Below are 21,913 nucleotides of genomic sequence, written 5' to 3' on the forward strand. Positions count from 1 at the left end.
CTTTCTCCTATCTCACGCTTTCTTCACAACGATACTCGACTCTGCTGTTCTGGTCCGATTCACACTTGACAATTACATATGGAAAAACACGGAGTACAAATGAGACACAAAAGAGTACAAATATCACAAGTACAGCCTCCAATCTCAAAACATGAAATCCTGGAAACGGAAAAAAAAAGAATTGAATAGAAGACACAATTTCAAGATCAAACAATGACCAAAAAGAAATAGAGAAACCAATATTGATAGTCTCGACAAACGAGGGAGGAAAATTATGGAAGAACTCAAATACAAGGGTAGAAGTTTGTCGGGTCGGTAGAGACACGTTCATCTCCAGATTGAATTACCGGCCGAGAGACTAAGGATAGGGAGAGCAAGATCATCTCGATTTTGGATAGGCCTTCTTCCGGCATCACCACCAACGATAGCACTGCTCTCGCTGTATACCATTCCGATACTTCTGGTCGAGTCTGACGAGGTGGAAAGACTCGATGAATCGGTACTGGATCCAGCGAGAATGAAAGGTGGCATGTCTTCCCACGTCTCGATCGAGGAGCGGGAAGACTTCATGATGGCGACAGACGATGGGGTAGAAATGATTGGCCTTTCAGCTCCAATCGGAGCTGGAATGGTCAAGCATTGCTGCCGAGAAGGAAGAGGAATAAGATGATCGTGCTCCGGAAGAGTTGGGAGTTGTTGAGGTGGGCAGGAGGCTCGTCTTGGCTCAACTCGGGGATGAGGGTGGATTTGGTGAGTAGCGATTGCGGCTACTCTCGGATGAGGCTGGTTTGATCGAGACCTGGAAACAGAAGGGGAGACCATTCCGTAGGTTTCGACGATTTGTGGATTTCTAGAAAGTACGAATGCACCATGACTCGATGTAGACGATTCCTCAACGTGTCGAGGATGATGAGCATGTCGAAGCTCATCGTATCCGTGGGCATACTACAGATATAACTGGAAATCAGTCACCTTGTCCATGCCGAAGCTGGAAGAAATGGGAACTCACTTGGCACTGACCACCATACTTACAATGGCGACCCTGCTCCCAGGCTGCACAGAGTTCGGTCTTGAAAAAGGGCGAGATTGTTGTAAAATCACCAGGAATAGAATTGACACCTTGTTGATGGGTAAAAGGCGGTATGGTTTGAGGATGAGTTTGTGATATAGATCTTTGATATTGTTGTTGATTAAACTCAGAATCATGTGGAGGATATCTTACATGGCCCATTGAGGCAGCTTGTCTGATCAGATGGTGATGTGAAGACGCTCGAGGAGTAAGATCGTATTCGTGATTGTAGCCAGAAGAAACCAAGGCTTTGGGAAAATAATCGTTTTCTCCAACGGAGCTTGGTGGAGTAAGCATTCCATGTTGGATGGTAGCTTGGTGGTTCGATTGAATTTGAGCAAATCTTGGTGGCATATCGAGATTTGATTCCACAAAGGGACTTACACCGGCGATGCCCAAAGGCAATTGACCAGCTGGCAATCGAGCTGAGGTGGTGGATTCAAGTTTGGACCAAAGACTTTCCGGAATGCCGTTACCTTGAGTACCTTCGAAAGAGAAGAAAAGGTAAACGCTTGATTCGAGATCTCGGAAACCAGCATCATACAACCTTGAACCTAAAGCGAGTGGTAAGTCGGTTTCAACAAGATGTTGAAGGAGTTTGTCGAATCCACTTTTCCTGACAACCTCTGCGTTGACACGAGGGGAAGCATAAGCGGTAAGTGGGTGAGGGTATTCTGAGTTGTATGGTATAGGCGCTGGAATGTCTTGATCAGAATAAGGTGGTGATGCAAAGGAGAATGATCGTGTGATCGGGAGATCCTGTTCATCCAAAGTGGGTGGAGAAGTCGCGATGACAGCAGCAATATATTCGGCACTAGCGAACCGGTTGAGGTTAGGAAGAACGTTCCTGTGCATGATAGGTTGACCAGAAGACTGCGAATAATTCATAGTTTGAGTGGGTGTAGTGAGCAGTTGAGAAGCTTTCGGAATGGAATTTTGAGCTGTTGTAGCAGGATTTTGGGATGGATGTTGGTGAAGAGTCGTGCCTGTGTGAGGTTCACGAGTAGAACCATTCGCCGATGTGGTTGTCACAGATGTTTCGTCAATTGGCGAAGTGATGAAGCCTGATTAGAAACGTCAGCTTCTATCAGAAGTGCTAAGTAGAAGAATGAATTTACCTTTGGCATAAGACATAGCTCTATGATTCCTTGGTTCTTTGAATGGATTCGCAGTGAGTGTTGACTCTCGAGAGATGGTGCCGCTGTTGAGATGGCGGTTGACAGCCCCGACACCGAAGTCGACCAAACGAGGGCGAGATCGAACGTCAGAGTAGGGCGTTACGTCGTGAACAGGACCTGGAGATTTTCAGTAATCAGCAATGTCTCGAAAAGAAGATGGAAATCAGGGCTATACTCACCTAAATCATACGTTGTTCCATCGAAACCACCTTGATTGTCCAGTTTGTTGTGTTTGTTGACTATAAAAAAAGAAAATCAGCTCAAGAGCCCGTTATTCGACTGGATACAGCGTAGAAGGCTTACATTGATGCTTGAGACCTTCATCGTTTGTACCTCGGTTGTACTTGACAAGATTAGAGGAACTGTTCAAGGTGATCTCAACATCGCTTGCATCATCGTTGGAGATGATGCCCTCATCATAATCAAGGGATTGGCGTTGTGAGGCGGATTGTGAGGGTTGCGTTTGGATGTGATGATACTTGTTCTGATGTCGAGATGATGTTCTTCGAACCTGAGCTTGATTGCTGCCATTTGGCGCTCTTTCTTCAGGATAGAAAGTCGTGATAGAAGGATTGTAGGTGTTGGGAGGTACCATTCTAGGAGCCTATCGGGGTGAAGCAAACAAAAGATGGTCAGACAGTGATTCATCTCTGATGAATCAAGATCAGTGTTGTGCAAGGTGCACAGGCAATGTGATAAACGGGGGTTAGGAGAATTTAAATGTCGATCTAGGTGAAAAGGTTTATTACTTACGATGGATAGAAAAAATCAACGTTGGATGAACGATTTGATTTTCTACTTGAAAGGATCCTTGTATTCGATGTGAGAGAAGCGAATGTTCTGCCTGAAATTGATTGATTGGTAAATGTCAAGATAGGATGCTCAAAAGACAGTAGGACAGATGGGCGAAACTGATTATTTTAAGGTATCACAAGTACTTGTTTTTGTTTGGTATGGTGAAGTTGAAGTGGAATGTTGGAATGAGGGTAGATGAGCGAGTAAATGTCAATACTTGGTCATTTCGAGGACGATTTATATCGTGTCCTTGCAATCATCCATCCCAATATTGTCGATTTTGTGGACTGAATCACAAGTTTTTCATTTGACAGAATAAAGTTGTACACCCCGCACAGATCTCATTTCGTCAATAACAAAGGACACTCCTTTCACACTATATAGTATGATCGTGTTCTTCCCCCACTCCTGTTGATTTACCTTTCCAAAAATATGATTCACGTTGTGTGTGTATGTGTGTGTGTGCGAGTGCGTGTATCAATTGATCATCATCATCAATAGTCAACATCAAATCATCTTTCGTTCCTATCAACACCATCATCAGTATCAAGATGTCTTACTATTGTTTTTTTTTCACACGCAGATCAAGATGTCGTTCAGCATTAGATCAAGATCAAAATCATCATTCACCTTATCAACCATCAAAATGTTGAACTTGAAAACGGAAAAAAACGATTGATCAGCGTGTTTATTCTCATTCGTCAGTAACCCTGAGACCCTTGATGATATTGATATTGAAGGATTTGATGGGATCATGACCACGATTGTTCTTGGTACCAAAGGGAAGCGAGTGTGTTGACTAAAACCTTGTTCCAATCTAGAGTAGAGTGAAAGTGTGATTGATCGTCAGGAGGATTCAGTTCCCGAGATCGAGGGGTTTCTAGTTCAGCACTAATCAATGATCAAAAAGCGGTGTTCGATATCGGATTCGGGATAAGTGAGAAGTGGAAATTATGGTTAGGTATGTGGGTGCAATATACCATGATTCCTGTAAACTGTTATTTCTTCACTGTTTATCTTTACATTCAAGTAGAGTTTATGCTTCTGAAATGATTACTTCGTTTTCATGGGGACACAGACATGGTGAAGACAAAATGTAAGAATAAAGGAGGGGAGACGGTTGTATTGTTTCATTGATTGCCCTTAGTGCACAAGGGGTTTATACTTTTCAATTCGAGGGTTGCTAGCATCCCATCAGTACCTTGAAGCCATCCATCAAAAGGTCATAGAGTAGAGTGGTTCACTTTTCACCCGATCAGCATCAATCCCTTTCTGAGACTAATTCTTATTCTAGATCTATCTGTACTTCTCCGCAATCCAACCTCGGGAAGGAGGGTAGTGAGTTGACCTTGACAACGGGTGCAGCGATAGCGCGTGCTTTTCCATAGTTTGCGCGTCGTATCCCGAAATTACATCTGTTCTATGACAGGCATATGTACAGCAGAGTCTGAACTTTCACTCGTCGCCAACCAATCCTGTCATGTTTATTCGCATTTCGCTGAGTCCTGCTGATTACTCCCATATAATATTGATGCCATATGACACATTTATCAGAATTTATCGAAGGCGTGAAAAGGCAGAACTATGTGTCCAGGGTCAGCAGATAAAACAAACATGACTTACACTATGTTTGGGTTGAAAGGCAGGGGCAATTCGATTGAAGCAGAATCAATTAGATTCAGACTGCTGATGGGAAGAATAGACTAGGTCCGTCTTGTGATCAACTGTCGAGAGAGAAAGGGCGATACCAAACTATCTCTCATCAAAAAAAGAATTGTGAAATCAAGTTTGATCCCCTTTATTCGGTCGCAACACAGCATCCGCGGGTACTGTGAAACAGTCAAAGAATCTTGTCGTCTGAGATCTGTCGTACGATTGGTATATAGAGCCCAATGATGCGAATGATTCTTGATCTCTTCCCGATATTACAGCTTTCATACAAATCGTCTTAAGAAAGCTGACACCAACCAAGCTCAAAGAACAATGACCGCTCCAGTCGATATCCTCGAGTTTTCTGCTCCCCTTCAAGGCTATAAAAACAGACGCACGGATAGGGAAGCTGAATTCAACGATTTCTTCGCTTTTGCTGGAAAACCTGAAATTGGTCATGGCAATGGTGATAAATCCAGAAATCATGCTTTCGCCATTCAGGTGAGTCAAATTGCCACATCACTCTCCGTATCTCATATTCAACGACTTTTTCATCCTTCCGACTTCCACTTCTCGGTGACCAGTATGGAAGGGATTCCTGGCTCACAATACTCATCAAAAGGTATCGAAACAAGTCAATTTTGGTTCAATTTACTCTGTAAGATATTTCGCCTCGACCAAATTGATCCCATCTTCTGAAAACGGCAACTTTTCCGAAATTACCCAAACCGATATCATTGAACACAACCTCTCCAAAGTCAATTCTTACAAGAACTACAAAACTAGAGGATTAGTAAAAAATTAGATGCAAGACATCTTCGTAGAAATCAATTTATATGAAATCAACCCTGTTCAGAAACATCATTGGAGATCTGATGTAGCTAGACCAGCGGAGGATATTGATGTTTAATCACACTCAATGTCTGCTTTGGTAGAGATACGACTATCATTGAAGTTTATGGCCTGCTGGGTAAAGTAGAAGAGTCTCTGTTCTTAAGTTGAATGCATCGATGATAGTTCGTGAACAGCTCGCGGCATACGTGCACACAGCGGAGATCTCTAACCCAGTGGCTGCTCGGCTAATGATTGGGCAAACGTATTCGTTATATTTCACTTTTTCAGGTAAAAAAGGGGAATGCATAGCAGTCGTGATGATACAAGATATATACATAACGAAGATAAAAGGTAGGTAAGTGGTCTCTGACCCAGATGAATATGAACAACGTGTTTCGAAATATTTTGCACTATACACAAGAATACTAATCAATGTGATCGACATTTAGACCTCACAGATATCTTCCAATTTACAACCTTGAATCAAATCTTGTTGTTCCTCTGTTCGATAGTAGAACAATACACTTCTGACTCTCATTTTGGAGTCTTGTGTAGGAGGACCTGCACTCCAGCCTGGAGAACCGTTAGACCAGCTGAGAAAGCAAGGTCATCAGTATTCAAATAACCTCGATCAATTGTATATATATATGTTCAGGTACTCACTTGTTGATACTCAGCTCTTGAGGATGAATGGCGTCTATATGACAATTAGGAACTCAGTCGCATTCCTTCAATTCGTATGCTCGTAATCCAGAAATGCGCTCACTGTACTGCTTGGGTGAACCAATTTCTTTCCCATTATAATATCTAGGTGAATAATCTCCAGGTAGCCATGCTATAGCGAATTTTTGGAAGTCTCCAGTAGGATCAGATGGGAACGGATCAGGTTGCTTGTTTCCGTCTTTGCCGAATGTGTGGGGCAATTTTGTGGAATCAAGAGGAAAGTTAGGCTTTCATTTCGATATAGTTGTCAGCGTCGTATTATACACGTAAAGTTGTCACTTTCACTCACATCACCCATGGGATCCCAATTACTGGAGTATAGACCAGGAGGTGTCTTTTGTGCATTGGGACTGAGGATCGCGCCTCCAATAACTTCTATGTCAAGCTCATCTCCCCATGCTGCAGAATCGGTATGGTTGAGCCACTAAACCGATTTCGAGTGGGAACGAATATCGTACAGTAGGTCAGCTGACATTCGTTTGAGGTAAATTCTCTGTGGAACGTTATTATGGACTCACCATGGCTTGACAGGTACCAGGGGTGTCAGTAAGTTGAATTTCAGATTGGAAGATACCATACAAGGTACTGTTGTTGTGAATCACTTCTGGGCACTTCATCTCGCCCGATAGTACTTGATTAGCTTTCATGGTCAAAAGCAAACTGCCGTTATTGAAGGAAACACTTGATGGGTCACCTAAACATTGATTGATAGGTTCCGATTCGCCAGTTTCACTAGTACCAGTGCTCGATGGACCACCTGGAGGTTGTATGATTAGTAATAGAATCTGGATGCTACTATGTACTATGTATAAGATGGGCAGCTTGGATGACTTACCAACATGATGACCTTTATTAATCCTGAATCCATATTCCAACAAATCATCAGGTCCAGTAAAATCCTTATCTTCAACAGTCGAAAAGTCAAAGGCGAAACGATAAGGCATATAAAAACCACCGAAAGCTGAAACATTGTAGCCACAGCCGCATTCTTTCTTACTTGGTTCTTTGAGCTCTAGAGTACTTGGGATGACGGAAGGTGCGGCAGGTGTGTTCACTGGAACAGAGGCAGAACCGGCACCTGTACTTGAGGCAGCATCAGTTGCTACTGCTGATATTCCACCGGCAGTAGTAGATGCAGCGGTAGATGGGAGCCCACTATCTGGATTAATGGAATTTCCAGTAGGTTCAGTTGCAGCAGTTACACCGGCTGAACCATCTGTAGCAACAGCTCCTACACCAATTACAGATGCAGCGGTCGTGGCTCCGGGTTTACAAGCGGTACCTCCCAAGGCTGAGCCTATGAACGGTAAGATCGAGAGGAGAGATAGGGTAGTCATCCTCATGGTAGTATAATAATGATTCGTAATGATATCAAATCGAAAGAATGTAATATGAAAGAGAGTACAACTCTCAATTAAATTATTATTGTTGACAAAAGGATTAATCGATCTTGATACCTTTTCGAAATTGAGACATCAAATTATATTAGCTCTTTTATACAATGTCTGGCACCCAAAATAGCTTGACCTCGGTCTCGAGATCTTTGTCAGAGTTACATGTTCGATCAAAGGAATGTCGCATGAACGAAGTATCCTTTATTGATTAAGGGATGATTGCACAATATCAATCATAGAAGATCAGGAGACAAGAGGGATAATTTACACTGACCTCCTCTGCATCCTTTTTACCGTTAGTGTCTTCACCATCTCCTGCTAATACCACAATAAGCCCGCAGACCACAGCATAGACGACAATTGCATGGTTGAACTTCATCCCGATAAAGGAACAGATGATTGACCTTTCCGTTGATTAATCAGTCTAAGATGGGTACCGTTGAAACGAGGAGTCTCAGTTGATCAGTCCTGAGCTGCATGTTCAGGCATACGGTCGAGATCTTGACCGAGTGAAGATGAGCTTAGCTTGTCGATGGTGTGCAACCACAGAACAGGTTGATACAACAAGCTAAAGAAGATGGAATGCGTCCTTGTATATCTCGAAACCGAGAGATATCACCGAGATCAGCCTCCACTTAAAGTGTATGTTGCTAAATTATGCCCCATACAAGACAACGAAGATGATGCAAAGATTTGCGCACCATTCATATTGTCATGCAACGATGCAATCGTTGCAGTCCCGAGTGCAACTGCGTTTCAGTCAGCTCTGCATTTTTGCTTTGCGCCAGCCCTGATCTCATTACTCGACAACACGTATGCTAGCCAGCAGTCCACTTCAAAGGAAGGAATCGTATCTGCATTCATGATACAAAATCCCAAATGTAAGAAGAAACTACCATAATCACTACATCCCTTGTATCCACTCTTTCTTCGAACCGCTTATTTAAGAGGAACGCTGTTAAAGGTTTACATATCAGTTTGTTTATCAAGACGCAAATCAGATAAGAGTTGACTTACAATCGAGAGTCTTTCATGTTAGCACCTCGAGAGTGACCGACGGGTTTGTAGGTAATGCTGCATGGAAGGAGAAATGAGCGGGTCGTAACCTAGATTGACATAAGTGGAATCATTACTCACGAGAATTCACCGAGGTAGTGACCAGTCATTTCAGGTTTAACTTCAACAGTGGTGAAGGTTTTACCGTTCTACAGTGATGACAGCAATTCGTCAGTTTCGGGTATCCCAAATCAGAGTGTTACATCTTGCCTCGTCCGACACCTGATCTTTTTCTTTTTTTTTGCTCTGAGGAAATACTACTCACGTAAACACCAACAACACTTCCGATCATCTCTGGGACGATGATCATGTCTCGTAAATGAGTCTTGACCATGGCGGGTTTCTCGTTGGGTCCGGCATCTTTCTTAGCATTTCGGAGCTTCTTGATGAGACCTAAAGGTCGTCTTTTAAGACCTCTTTGGAACCTTCTTCGAGCTCGAGCGTGGACGAGCTGTATCATATGACGGGAGATTGTCGATCAGGATACGGAAAGGGATGTAGTTGGTGTGACAGTATGTGGTGATGGATAAAGAGGGAGATCAAGCAGGATATAAAAAAAAAAAAGAATAATGAAACCAGGAATATCAGCTTTTTCTCCTTCCCATTCTTACAAGATCCATCATCTGAAACGCACCTCGATGAAGTCCTCATTGGAGAGATCAAGGAGGTTGTCGAGCTCGACACCTCTGTATTGGTACTTCTTGAAGGATCTCGAGGCCTTTTTGGCAGCAGCTTCCTCTCCGGTAGTGAAATCGGCCTAAAGGTCAATGAGGTATAATCAGCCTGTGTCCAAATCATAATCATGATTATCGTGCATCCTCTTCCTCGATCAATCTTCCTTTCCTATATTCCAATAGTCTTGTGATTCCACTTTTCTTCATGTAGTGAACGATGCGATTTATCTTTTCACATTAACATACACCGTCCGTCATATTCCCCACGACACACTCATCCCATCTTCCTGTCTCACAATTCCACCTTTCCACCTATTCCCGATATCCCATTTCCTCGCCTGATACAGAATTCCTCTCGTTCGATTGTAATAACTTACCATTTTGCTGATTGTTTTCAAGATGAAAGTATCGATTGAGAATGGATTTTATTTATGGAGATTGCAGAATTGGAAGATTGAATGGCGATGGAGAGGGAAAAGGACGAAATTGATGCAATGGATTTCTATACGTTAGCAATTACTCCTGATCGGTATGCGTCCTTCTCTATAGGGAATGGACGTACAATTCTAGATGGATGAAGGGAAAGAGAAGAGTAACTCTGATGTGGATCTGATTTGATGATTAAAAAAACGTTGAATCGCACAATCCGACGGTCTGAGTGGTGTGCAGTGAGGTGTGACAGAGACAGAGAGAGCAGTGAGTGATCCGTGGTACAGATGCTGTATGGTGCATCCACCCAAAATCATGAGAAAAGGGAAAATCATTTTGGTGAAATTTCGCCTCATCGAAATATTCCGGAGTTACGGCGTTATCCTCTTTGGCGTACGTTAGTTGTTTTATGAGGGAACCAATTTATTGATTTTCTCCCATGAACTGTTTGGATTTTGATTCCGTTTCACGTATCGTTTCAACCCAAAAAGCTCAATGCGAATGACTTTATACTTTCACTTTCCTTCCTTTTTCTTCTCTCTTCAAACTAAACCTCGATGCATCTCAGCGATGCTTTCCTTTCAAACCTCGACACACGAGTAAAGGAGAAACGGAGCGAGGTGAGAAAGACTATTTGTATCTTCTTTCAGCTCAAAGTACCTCGGTATGGCAAGTTGTAGATATTGCTTTCTTCGACTTTTATCGCGTTGGAGGAAGGCGAAGGGAGATTCGACATTCTATCGAATTGATTGTTTTCGAAACTATCGATAGTATCGAAGGCAATGGGACGTATGAAAAATGCATAAGGTGTGACGATGCCGGTATATTATACAACAGAATAGTTCTACAAACTGGATAATCTACTTATTGTTCTAAAGTTAAAGCACTAATCCCATAACCGTCAAAATCAGCATAACCCAAACTTTCTCAAGCTAGAACGCGCAACTTACCTCCTCTCGCTTCTTCCTGTAGCAGGGTAGTACATGCTCCATTCAAATTCTCCTCCACCTTCACCACCTGACCCCACGAATCTACCAGGATTGAAAACGTGACAACCCTCATAAGTCAACTCGTATCGTTCGTATTTATCAGCTAAAACCACTGCTGAAGGCATGGGGTAAAGACGAAGAGCGTGATCATACTCCCATAGTGTCGGCCGGATTGATATTGGAAGAGGCGAAAGGTGTGTTTGATCGAGAATCGTTTGAACGAGCTACAACCATTCCTGCGTCAAACTTGGAAGAAAACGTCGTGTGAGGAATAAACTAACATATCTCTTCATATCCGCTTCACCTTCTTTCTTGACTCCCACCAGGTTTCTAACCATTTTACCCATCAAATCTTCCCTACATATCACCAGCTCCATACCAAAATATCGCAATCTGCAAGGGTTGGAGACGAATCTTGCTCTCGGTATCCTTTGCGTCAAACGAGAGGCAAAGACTGACGGAATAGCAGGCCGAGGTAGTGTTGTCGAAGACCACGGATCTAATGGTCCGGGAACGAAAACGAAGTGTGATGCGTGGAGGAGTGGGAATTCGAGAAGAAGATCGGTGAGAGAGTTGAAGCCATCTAATCAGAGATAGCATTTTTGTCAGCTTTGCCTCAACCGATTTACAGCAATCAGGAACCACTTTAACCTACTGGTGTATCGCTTGAGTCCTCCATCTCCTTCCCAACCTTTCTGACTGAAGTTACCGCAAAATACGAAAGCCATAGGTCTGAATTCTACAGCTTCGGCGTAACCTTCCAACATCCGCCGCAGAGCCGGTATCGTACGTGGATGATCTAGCCATACATCGGAAAGGACAACAAAGGACACTTGGGTATTAGCCTGTATTGACGGAAGGTATTTCTGCTGAAAGCTCGTGTCAGCATGCAATAACACACCAGGTTCGAGCCGATGACTGACCTCTTCCTTCAATGACATAGCTCCTCCACCTAGAAAGTCCACATGTCCATGCAGACCTCTGCACCTAATATGTCAGCTTCATGCTCCTCATCTTTCAAGAAGAAGATCTAGCTCACCTCGCTATATCTCGTTTCTCACTAGGGGGATGACCCATAGCCAGTACTCTGATAGTCTCATCTATCGTATATTCCCCTTCTATCAGTACCATACATCCTTCGGTGAACAGACCTTCTCCCGGTACCTAAGGGTATGTCAGCTTCTTGCCTTTCTTGATTCCTGTCACAGGAAGCTCACAGCGTCATCCATGTCCAGCACTACTCTTCCTTCACCGTCCTCGACACATAATCTGCCTTCTGGGTCTCTGGATAGCATTCCAAACAGCAAGAATAACTGGCCGGCTCTGCCAAGTAGATTACGTGTTGATGTCAACTTGAGGTAATTCGATCGGTCATGTCCTCCTATTGCCGGTGGTGTGAAATTTTCGTTTCTGAGTATAATCTATTGAAATAGTCAACGTCAATCATCTGTCACTGAAAGAGTAGGTACAGTAATGTAACGGACCTCTTTGATGATTCCCCATCTTTCTCTTAGGAATGCCGATCTACTGGATGCTTGGCCAGCTAAACAAGGCTTGAACTTTGTTCTTTGTGTCACATTCGTGGATTAGTTTCACATTAGATAACAGATGAAAGAAACTTACGTGGTGAAGCCTCCTCTAACTGGATCAAAATGTACTGGCGGCATATCGAAGGAATCTATCACTGAGAAGTGTGACTCGACATTAATTTCTGATGGATCCGCCTGAGCGGTATCATCTGTATTCTATGTGAACAAGCGATTATGAGCCACCGTATAGAGAAACTTAGGTCAAAAGGGATGAAGGCTTTGAAGAGATTTTACCCACACCTAGTTGTAGACTTTCATATGCCTTCTGTAATGCGGGGAGTGACACGAGAGATGAAGACTCTGCGAGGCATAGGAAAGGAAAATGAGCTATACTTTAATTAAAGCGCGGGGCAATATCGAGCTCACCTTCTCCTTTCAGATACTCTTTAGCCCAGAATTCAAGTCCTATGATCCATTCATCTTCCGGTATTTCATTCTAGTGGTAGGACTTGCAGATCAGCTTCTAATGTAATGTTGATTTTCAGGGTCAAATGACCAATTTCATATAGTAGATTCACTCACTTCTACCAAGACCTGCTCGATGTATTGCATGACAGCTGAAGGAATAGTAAGTGAATATTTGGTCGAAAAGACCTATACCCATAGAGATATCATCAGATATATATCCTAAAACAAATTTGATTTTTACAACTGAGAACTCACCTTCACGATGGCTGCTCTCAGCAAATTGACCATCCTGTGCTCTCGTCCTTGACTTATGGCCGTGATAGATACGGTATGATAAGATAGGCAATCTCCAATAACAACATTCTTTACGCGTTTTTCTTTCTATCTTTTCGACTTGCTCAATGTTGTCTGGCTTCCTCCACCTCGCGTGCAACTCTATATTACGTAAGGCATCAAACATGTTTGACTGGAATAGGCGAAGGTGCGGATAGGAAGAAGTGCAGTGCCATAATAGGCATGCGATGATAATCCGGGGAAAGTGATATTTCAGACCCGGGGGTTTTACTACTGTATAGTCTGCGAAGGGAAAACGAGGAGGAAGCTAAAACAGTTTGATTTCATTGTCTCGTCTGAGAAGAATTGATCAATACTTTACAACATCAATAGCAAGTCTTCATCACTCATAGATACAGAGCAAGATGTCGATGAGAAAGCTGACGGGTGAGTGACTCGTTATATTGCTGACAAGCTTTGTGAGATGAGAGCTGATAGTTTTGCTTTTCTTTCCATTCTTCTTTACTTGGCCACCCTTCAACTTGACATATAACCTAAATTCATCATGGTAATATCGATATAGCTGAGATCGACAAGACGCTGAAACAAGTGGCTGTGGGAGTGGAAACCTTTGAGTTCACGTTTGATAAATTAGGTCATGCCACCAATGCTACTCAAAAGGAGAAGACCGAGAATGATCTCAAAGCTCAAATTAAGAAATTACAAAAGATGAGAGATCAAATAAAAGCTTGGATAGGTAATGGTGATATAAAGGATAAGACCGCATTATTGGATAATAGGAGGCTGATCGAGACTGTGAGTTTGTGAAGTGATTATCGTCATTAGAGGTGATCATGGAAGGCGAATGGGAGGCTCAGCGAGTCTGCTTGGCAAGAGCATCTTCAAAATACTTCCTCGCCCACGACTGTGACGCTGCTACTGTCATAGCCGAATCATAGCTGATTACCCTTGTTCCATGCAGCAAATGGAACGCTTCAAAGCATTAGAGAAAGAAATGAAGATGAAAGCATTCTCGAAAGAAGGTTTAATCGCTCAATCAAAGCTCGATCCAGCAGAAAAAGCGAGACGGGATATGATTGAATGGGTTGGAAACACCACCGATGAATTATCTAGACAAATCGAGTTGACAGAAGCTGAAGCTGAATCGTTACAAGCCACAAGGAAGAAGAAATCTGCGGGAGATAGATTAGGTGAACTGGATGAGTTGAACGAAAGAAGACAATGGCATATTGGAAAATTAGAAATATGCCAAAGAATGCTGGAAAATGGTCAATTACCTGTTGAAGATGTTGAATCAATCCAAGAAGATGTCAAATACTTTCTGGAGGCTAATACAGTGAGTTGTTGATAATCACTTATAATTATCGTACCATCTTTTCTTGAATTTACAACGCACTAACTGACAACAAAACTGGCGCATAGGAGGAAGACTTTGATTTCGATCAAGGAATTTATGACGAACTCAACTTACAAGAAGAAGAGGATTACATACACGACTATGGTCATGTTGATGATTCGTCTAATATTGACGAGGAAGCTTCAATTGCCGATGTTTCAGAAAACCTCAATCCACCACCGCCAGCAGCACCGAAAACACCTGCAAAGGAAGAAATCGTGGTAAAAAAGACCACTCCTGCTTCAAAAGCTCCTTCCACAGACGATACTCCGCCAAGTCCTGTGTCAGCAAAGAAGACACCTTCTAGGAAAGCTACATTAGAAACCAAAGCGAAGACCGCTGAACCAATACCTCAGGTACCTGCAATTTCTAACCCCGTTCCAGTCCCGGCTACTGCGCCTGCTCCACTGGCAACACCGGCTACTGCGCCTGTACCTACACTAAAAGCTGCTCTTCCACCAATCAGATATGCGGCCGCAGCGGCAGCAGCAGTAGCAGCGTCAATAGCCTCCCCTTCGCAAGCTACTGTTCCTCCTCCTGGACCTGCACCTGAGGCTTCACCATCTAAAGCCAAAGAACCTCTTCCTGCCCAACTATCCGAGACTCCTCAAGAAGAAGCACCTACACCTGCCCCTGCTCAAGATCCAAGTCCACCTATCGAAGAGCCCAGCCCAACTCAAATGGAAAGCCAAACAAACGTAAGCTTCACTCACGCAATACACCCAACAGAGCTGATTCTGAAATTTGTAAATAGGGTCATGCACTACCACCACCCCCTGGTCTTGAGTCAGCTCAATCACCACTTCCATCGACTCAGGCCTCCACCCAAATACAGACTCCTGCTACATCATCACAGTCAGCAGCTGCTCCTCCGCCAGGATACACACCTCAGCATGCCGAGTCTAGTCGAGCAGCCCAACAACCTCCTCCTTCAACACAACCTCAACCACCTCAACCAGGTGTCATGGGTAATTTGATGCATAGCTTCGAAGTGGCCAAGGAGATGTGTAAGTCGGATGTGAAAATATAAGATATTCAATGCTGATCTGATTAACTGGGCTGTAGCTAAGAGAAGGACGAACGATGTGCATGAGCTCAACTCTGCTCTTGATGGAAGTTACACCAATGTTCCTCAACAATTAGATGCTGAGCCGTAAGTCGAATGATGATCTTTGCTAGACTTAGCATCTGATCAAGTGTGCTGATAACAAACACTCTCAGACCACGTTATTACCATCCAAAGAACCCAATCAAGGCACCGTCATATTACCCCCAAAGCAGATTACCTATACTAGAAGATAAATCGATATATTCAAGATTAGACCTCGATCAATTATTCTACATTTTCTACTACATGACTGGAACATATGAACAATGGTTAGCAGCAAGAGAGTTGAAACGACAATCTTGGAGATTTCATAAGCAGTATTTAACTTGGTTCCAAAGAGCACATAACCCACAAGCAATAACGGAAGATTACGAACAAGGTGGTTATTATTATTTCGATTGGGAAAATAGCTGGTGTCAAAGAAGAAAGAGCGACTTCAGGTTTGAGGTGAGTGTAATACCTTTCTGCCTCATGCCGTATCATTCTATGCTCTACACCTCGCGCATCACAGAGTAGTCAACCCTCAACTTATATCTTGCATGAGACGCTAATCAATGATTCAACGATATAGTATCGATGGTTATCAGATCATTAGGCGCTTCTGACCGATGTAACGCAAGTAGAGAGAATAGCGGAAGTTGTGTATATGTTACTTTTTTTTAATGCATCAATATGAACATCAACGATTAGTGCATTTCATTTGGTATTCGTCATGAATATTGACTTTCTGGGAGAGAAGAAATCGTTTTCTATTCAGCGTGCCAAAGTCGCCACAGAAGTGCTAAGTCAATGAAAACTCGACGTATTGTGTCTCGAGAAAGACATATTCACATATGCATGGGTATATGTAGGCTGTGTAGAGACTGAGGGATCCTTCTCCTCTGGACTCCCAGATATCCCACCCCTCGAATCGACCATCGACCATTCGTTCCGTCTCACTTTAGTACGCAGGGGGGAGTACGTTTTCTCTGAAATTCTCTTCACCGACGTAGTTACCCTATGAACCCAGATTTGATCAGTCAATCAGGCATGGAATTTACAGCTCCAGGAATACTTACGGATGGATCATATTCACAGGCCGTTTGAAAAGATTGCTGGAAAGAAAGAGAAAAAAGAGAAGATAAGTCATTTGCTCATTTCACGAACAACGAAAATGCAGAAATTAAAAGCAAAAATTTGTTGTACTCACCTCGTATTCCCATCCAACGACTGTTCCTCGAGAACATTCAGCAATCCAACATGCGATTCGAGAAGTGTTTTTCCAAACGGCCTGAGTGAAATGGCCTGCTTCATCTGTGTAATGAGGATTATTCCAATCATACAACACTAATTTAGGTGTCAGTCAAATGCTTGATCCAAATATACTAATTACCAAAACACTTACCATCTTCGCTCATCCATCCATTAACAGCACTATCAGGTGTGCCCATTCCGCTTCCCCATTGCAAGTTCTCGGCAGCTTTACTGGTCAATCGACATTATCAGTGACTTGTCATTCAAACCTGCCCACTTGCATGACTTACGTGTGCTCCTTATTGCATGCTTCAGCATGTTCTTTAGCTATCTGTAAGAGCTCCGGGGCGTGAACTACCGGCGGAACTTGATATTTCTGTCTAGCTACATTGTGTAGATCTACCCACCGTTGATGAGATTCATCGTCGTTCTTAGGTTTACCAGTAGCACTTGCCAACGAAGTTGCAGCCTGAGTACTTGTAACTTCTAATGTCGTCGTTCCTCCTGGACCAGTACTGATAGCCACGGCAGCAACGGTTACAGGTTTTTTATACGTTCGAGTAGCTTCGGCAGTACTAGTAGCCGGTTGTTGTTGCTGTTGTTGAGTTTGTTCAGCGGCATAAGCAGTTTTGGTTATATACGAAGTAACATCTACGTAAACCACCTCTGGTTCATCATCACCTGAACTTCCACCTTCACCAGCTAAGACTGCACCGACAATTTCTGGAGCGTCTTCATCCTTCGTACTTTCTGCTGTGGTTTCAGCTGCTGTCGCTGTAGCCTGGGCGGTGACTGTGGTGAAAGAAGTCACATCTACCCAAACTACATCAACATCCGAATCGTCTCTACCAACCAGACCATGATTGATTGGCGGAGGAGAAGGAGAGGAACCGAGTACGTTACGACGCCGATTCTTTGTCATCCTTCTTTCAAGGGGCGAACTGTGAGGCTTAGCATCGATGATGCACCCCGAAAGAAGGACGGAAAGGAGGGCAAATGAACAGGAGATGACCAGCATCTTCGATTGGAAAGCTGTAATATAAGCTTTGTTTACTGTTTACTGTTTACTGTTTACGGTATGAGTAAGTCGAATCTGTTTGGTCTGTTTTGGACTCTGACACTTGAAGGAAAGTAAAGAACGTATGATGGTCAGAGAATGTCGGACAAACCAATTGAAAAGAGAAAATAAACAGTAAGCTCGGAACAAGAGAAATATTTCTAGTGAAATGGTCTTGATTGGAACGAGAAAATGGTCCATCAATGATTGAGACGATTGACTTTGGTTATATGGGATAGTATCATGATTGGAATGAGATTGATAGGTGTTTTAGGCGTATACCATTCCTTTTTATTGGATTAGCTAATCCAAAGGGGTGATGTTATCCTGTAAAAAGGTCAATCAAGGTTGTAAATCGCCCCGAGGTTCAAGTTTCATACACGATAAAAGGATGCGTCTGTCGTTCAGGACGTCCAGTGCATTCACCTAAAGGCAGGCAAGGATGATACTATGAATGGAATGGAGAAATCCTTTCATCTTATACATCCAAGGTTATCGAGATTTACCCCTGATGGGTAATTTGTAATCCAGCTACAAATCCGTAAGGGGTACAATCGTAGAATCGACCTCTGGAATAGCTCATTCACTTTCGCTTGCATTTCCATTGGATTCCAAGGTATAGGATTGACTTTGTCCGGCCACTCGATTTTGCTTGGCTTCATCCGCTACTTCCTTCAAGTTGATATTTTTCATAAGGAGACAAGCAATTAAACAAGTGACAGCTGAGACCGAATTAGTTTAAGTACGGTCTTTGTGGAAGACTCTCATTAAAACTTACAGAAAGCAAGAGCTAACCAAAAGACCTGGATTCCGTTGGTGATTTTAGTCCTCCCGAGAGTTCCTTCGCCAGTAGCGGATAGAGACTCACTTTGACCAGTGAAGCGGAATATACGTTCAGGACCAGATCCCTTTCGGTCTCAGGTACTTCTGTCCAGATCGCTCTTGGAGCTCCCAAATATCATCACATTCAAGCTATCGGATTGGTCAGCTGTCATTTTACTCTCCACCTGGCATCAGCCTACATCCCTACATTCTATCATCATCTGTCTCTTCCCCTTCTCAACTGTTCCTTCGTCCCCATCTCTTCTCACGATCGCGACGCCCGCCCCCCCGCTCGTCAACCCGTGTGCCTGCTCACCTATTGCTTGATCGTCGCAGGCTTTCAGTCGGAGATACTTACCATACGGCCAAAAGGTATACCCCAAATCTCTTTGTGTGAAAGAAGCGGTAATCATTGACTCGCTTATTCGTTCTGATCTCACCTGGTTCTTTATCTTGAGTCGATATCATCCTGCCCCTTGATCCGAAGGAAGTCGGTGACATTCGTTGATTATCGGGCATTGTTTTCACCTTGTAGGAGTTCGTGACGGGAGGAGAAACGCACGGCTGTAGTGATCGTTGAGATGGAAAACCCTTTATGAAGTTTCTGAGACGACGGCGTATTAGAGATATATAGCATCCGAAACGAGCGGGAATGTTGAGGGTGCTGATTGAGTGTGCGTAGAGAGAAACAATCTGCCTTTAATAGACGAAGAATCTGGAACGTTGATGGAAGGATAGCGAAAAGAATAAGTTTCTTAGTTTCACATCTTTATCATATGCGTTGTTAAGCTGTCTCATGGTTTTAATCCATTACAATTTCAAATAACTCGGCCTCCTTTCACTGGCTGTGTCGTCGCAGGAAAGGTGGAGCCAGACATCGAGACCTCGTAAACCAACTCCAAGGGATATTAGCCAATGCAGGTCTTCTAGACCCGAAAAACGCAAAGACATTCCTTTCACTTTTTCTTCGGAATCAGGTGACGCAATCTATACTGAAGAATCACCTCTAGTACATTGAAACTCAAGGAGTTCAATCTACAGTAGCAAATATGTTATACCTTGGAGATCAATAACCTTCTTCTTCTTCTTTTTCCATTGATCAGTGTATCATCAGAGGATTAGCTAGAATAGTCGCATTGGTTACACGCAAGAACACACACACACATCCGTTATTAGCTGTGTCAAAGGTTTTGCACTAATCTTCCGAAGTGACAAACAGACAATTCTTGTTCGAGCGAAGTGGCACTACAGTCTCGTTGCAAGTAGGAGCAAACAAGATACATGGAAGACTGGATTGATTTTACTTCTCCCAACGTCGAGTCGACTTATACGATACAAGCTTTGGCTTGAGTGCACCCAGACGGGAGTGCGGGGTAAGCGTCCAGATTCTGAGTTTGGTAGTAGAACGTGACGCTTTTAACTGATTGACAGTACAATTGATATCAGCATTTTGCTCCTGCTGAATGTACAGGACATGAATCAAGATATACCTTGAAGGATATTATCCTTGACTGGGGGACCAGCGGTGAACGACTCATCACCCGAGGACCAATTGTTGATCAACACCAAACTGTTGTGGATACTCGCTAATTGCGACATCAGCTGGAGGAGTCAAACAATGAGAGCTTGAATGACTTACAGTACTTCGTGGGGCTATTTAAGACTTTCGCGTTATAAAAGTACTTTGTACCGCCTTTAAGCCACCCGATCGTATAATCATTATATCCAGTGGTGGGATTATTGGGGAAAGGATCGATAACAGCGTCGTTGTTACCCGTGTTGGCAGGCTAAAAAGGACAATCGCGTCAGCTTGTCAATCCATTTGACCTCAGAGTGTATCAACGTGGTTCAACTCACATCATAGTTTGTAAGCTGTACTCCAGGCGGAACTCCATTAGTTGATGTAAGGATGCTGGTGGAGAGGATTTCGACGTCCTGTTCATCCCCATATTTTGAGGAATCGCTAGTATAGGTGAACTGTGCAGGTAGTCAGTATTACATGCCCAGGGCCAGATGGAAGAAAGCAAAGGTACAAGGAGAACTAACAATAGATTGACAAGTACCTTCTACAGCACTTAATTGAGCATTCATAGTGAAGACACCACCTCCTACTGAATTCGCAAAGTTAATTTCCGCTCCTGTGATTGCTTTGCCCTTCTTCTGTCCCCCAGGTACTTTCAAGGTCATCGCTCCATTACTGAACCCCACATTGTTCGTACTTCCAATGGCGTGTCCTCCATCATCAGCGGCTGTGCCGATACCCCAGCCCGTATTGACTTCAAATCCGGCTTTGTTTAGATCCGCAATACTTTTGACAGTGTCGAAAGAGACTCTAAGAGCTTTTGGGAAATAAGCGTTATTGTATTTTGAGAGAACGTATCCACAGCTGCAATCCGCCGCGATCGTTGAATTTGGACTTGATGTCGTAGAAGTAGCTGCGTTTGATTGCTTAGTTGTAGTCGAGCTGGATTTCGCAGGTACGATTGAGCTTGACTTTGTTGGGTTAGTTGAGCTTGATTGCTTATTAACGGTTGAAGTGGATGGTTTAGCAAGCAATGAGCTTGATTTTGCAAGAACAGTTGAGCTCGATTTCGCAGGAATAGATGAGCTTGATTTTGCGGGAACACTCGAGCTGGAAAACGTGGCTTTGTTTATCGATATCGAAAAAGATGGTCAGAGAAAGGCATTGAAATATGGCATGCATCTAACTCACCTTTAGCAACGAGAGCTCGCTCCTTGATCGTGTCTTCTCCTCGAGGAGCAGCTTGTGCCAGAAGAGGCAGTATAAATAAGAGGATAGTGGAAGGTAGCATCTTGATCTGTATATAAAGGAAAGTGTGACACAAAAGTAGGATCTTGACTGAGAGTGGGGAAATATCATCAAGTTCACTGTTCTCAATCGCTTGCTGACGTATTTATAGCTGTATCAAAGGTCAACGACGTCGAATCGTGACGGTCTGCATGGTTCATATCTCTCTAACCTCGATAAGTCTGGTCACTCGGACAGTGTCTCCCATGTGAGACATCTCGATCACTTTCTCTCTATGACTTCTAGAAGGTAAGGTCCGATGATTAGTCAGTTCCATCAATGAAACCTTGTATCGAAGGGGAGAGATCTCCTTGCCGGTATGCCCGATCACGCTGTAACGCAGATCATAGGATTGAGATGTGGTGAAGATGAGATGTGATATCGACATCCGAGATGACCGACATAA

At 43.3% G+C, this 21,913-nt stretch overlaps 8 protein-coding genes across 8 annotated transcripts; 2 read left to right on the top strand and 6 right to left on the bottom strand.

Annotated features, from left to right (window-relative positions):
- Positions 1–327: 327 nt before the first annotated feature.
- On the bottom strand, positions 328–2,842 carry IL334_005872 (uncharacterized protein; the record flags this gene model as incomplete). Its single annotated transcript, XM_062937578.1, has 5 exons — positions 328–945; positions 1,010–2,133; positions 2,188–2,364; positions 2,427–2,486; positions 2,551–2,842. 5 exons carry the CDS (start codon positions 2,840–2,842, stop codon positions 328–330), a joined length of 2,271 nt encoding a protein of 756 aa, XP_062793629.1.
- Positions 2,843–5,025: 2,183 nt separating this feature from the next.
- Positions 5,026–5,497, top strand: IL334_005873 (uncharacterized protein; the record flags this gene model as incomplete). The annotated part of the gene is made up of 2 exons (XM_062937579.1): positions 5,026–5,193; positions 5,315–5,497. 2 exons carry the CDS (start codon positions 5,026–5,028, stop codon positions 5,495–5,497), a joined length of 351 nt encoding a protein of 116 aa, XP_062793630.1.
- A 474-nt stretch (positions 5,498–5,971) lies between these two features.
- Positions 5,972–7,592, bottom strand: IL334_005874 (uncharacterized protein; the record flags this gene model as incomplete). The annotated part of the gene is made up of 6 exons (XM_062937580.1): positions 5,972–6,119; positions 6,190–6,223; positions 6,293–6,476; positions 6,539–6,673; positions 6,768–7,006; positions 7,085–7,592. 6 exons carry the CDS (start codon positions 7,590–7,592, stop codon positions 5,972–5,974), a joined length of 1,248 nt encoding a protein of 415 aa, XP_062793631.1.
- Positions 7,593–8,656: 1,064 nt separating this feature from the next.
- IL334_005875 (40S ribosomal protein S15) lies at positions 8,657–9,753 on the bottom strand (the record flags this gene model as incomplete). Its single annotated transcript, XM_062937581.1, has 5 exons — positions 8,657–8,717; positions 8,781–8,848; positions 8,965–9,150; positions 9,334–9,456; positions 9,751–9,753. The coding sequence occupies 5 exons, from the start codon at positions 9,751–9,753 to the stop codon at positions 8,657–8,659; spliced, it is 441 nt and encodes a 146-aa protein (XP_062793632.1).
- Positions 9,754–10,748: 995 nt separating this feature from the next.
- IL334_005876 (DNA polymerase epsilon subunit B) lies at positions 10,749–13,076 on the bottom strand (the record flags this gene model as incomplete). Its single annotated transcript, XM_062937582.1, has 12 exons — positions 10,749–11,015; positions 11,073–11,374; positions 11,447–11,660; positions 11,715–11,772; positions 11,831–11,955; positions 12,009–12,212; positions 12,276–12,357; positions 12,415–12,536; positions 12,619–12,680; positions 12,747–12,816; positions 12,903–12,974; positions 13,044–13,076. 12 exons carry the CDS (start codon positions 13,074–13,076, stop codon positions 10,749–10,751), a joined length of 1,611 nt encoding a protein of 536 aa, XP_062793633.1.
- Positions 13,077–13,486: 410 nt separating this feature from the next.
- On the top strand, positions 13,487–16,181 carry IL334_005877 (uncharacterized protein; the record flags this gene model as incomplete). The annotated part of the gene is made up of 8 exons (XM_062937583.1): positions 13,487–13,508; positions 13,645–13,877; positions 14,044–14,418; positions 14,505–15,176; positions 15,233–15,485; positions 15,544–15,631; positions 15,700–16,033; positions 16,158–16,181. 8 exons carry the CDS (start codon positions 13,487–13,489, stop codon positions 16,179–16,181), a joined length of 2,001 nt encoding a protein of 666 aa, XP_062793634.1.
- A 345-nt stretch (positions 16,182–16,526) lies between these two features.
- IL334_005878 (uncharacterized protein) lies at positions 16,527–17,837 on the bottom strand (the record flags this gene model as incomplete). Its single annotated transcript, XM_062937584.1, has 5 exons — positions 16,527–16,583; positions 16,645–16,680; positions 16,776–16,912; positions 16,971–17,050; positions 17,110–17,837. 5 exons carry the CDS (start codon positions 17,835–17,837, stop codon positions 16,527–16,529), a joined length of 1,038 nt encoding a protein of 345 aa, XP_062793635.1.
- A 2,186-nt stretch (positions 17,838–20,023) lies between these two features.
- On the bottom strand, positions 20,024–21,511 carry IL334_005879 (uncharacterized protein; the record flags this gene model as incomplete). Its single annotated transcript, XM_062937585.1, has 6 exons — positions 20,024–20,118; positions 20,189–20,284; positions 20,338–20,485; positions 20,556–20,675; positions 20,745–21,343; positions 21,412–21,511. 6 exons carry the CDS (start codon positions 21,509–21,511, stop codon positions 20,024–20,026), a joined length of 1,158 nt encoding a protein of 385 aa, XP_062793636.1.
- Positions 21,512–21,913: the final 402 nt, after the last annotated feature.

The sequence above is a fragment of the Kwoniella shivajii genome, chromosome 8 (genome assembly GCF_035658355.1).
Source record: "Kwoniella shivajii chromosome 8, complete sequence".
NCBI lineage: Eukaryota > Fungi > Basidiomycota > Tremellomycetes > Tremellales > Cryptococcaceae > Kwoniella > Kwoniella shivajii.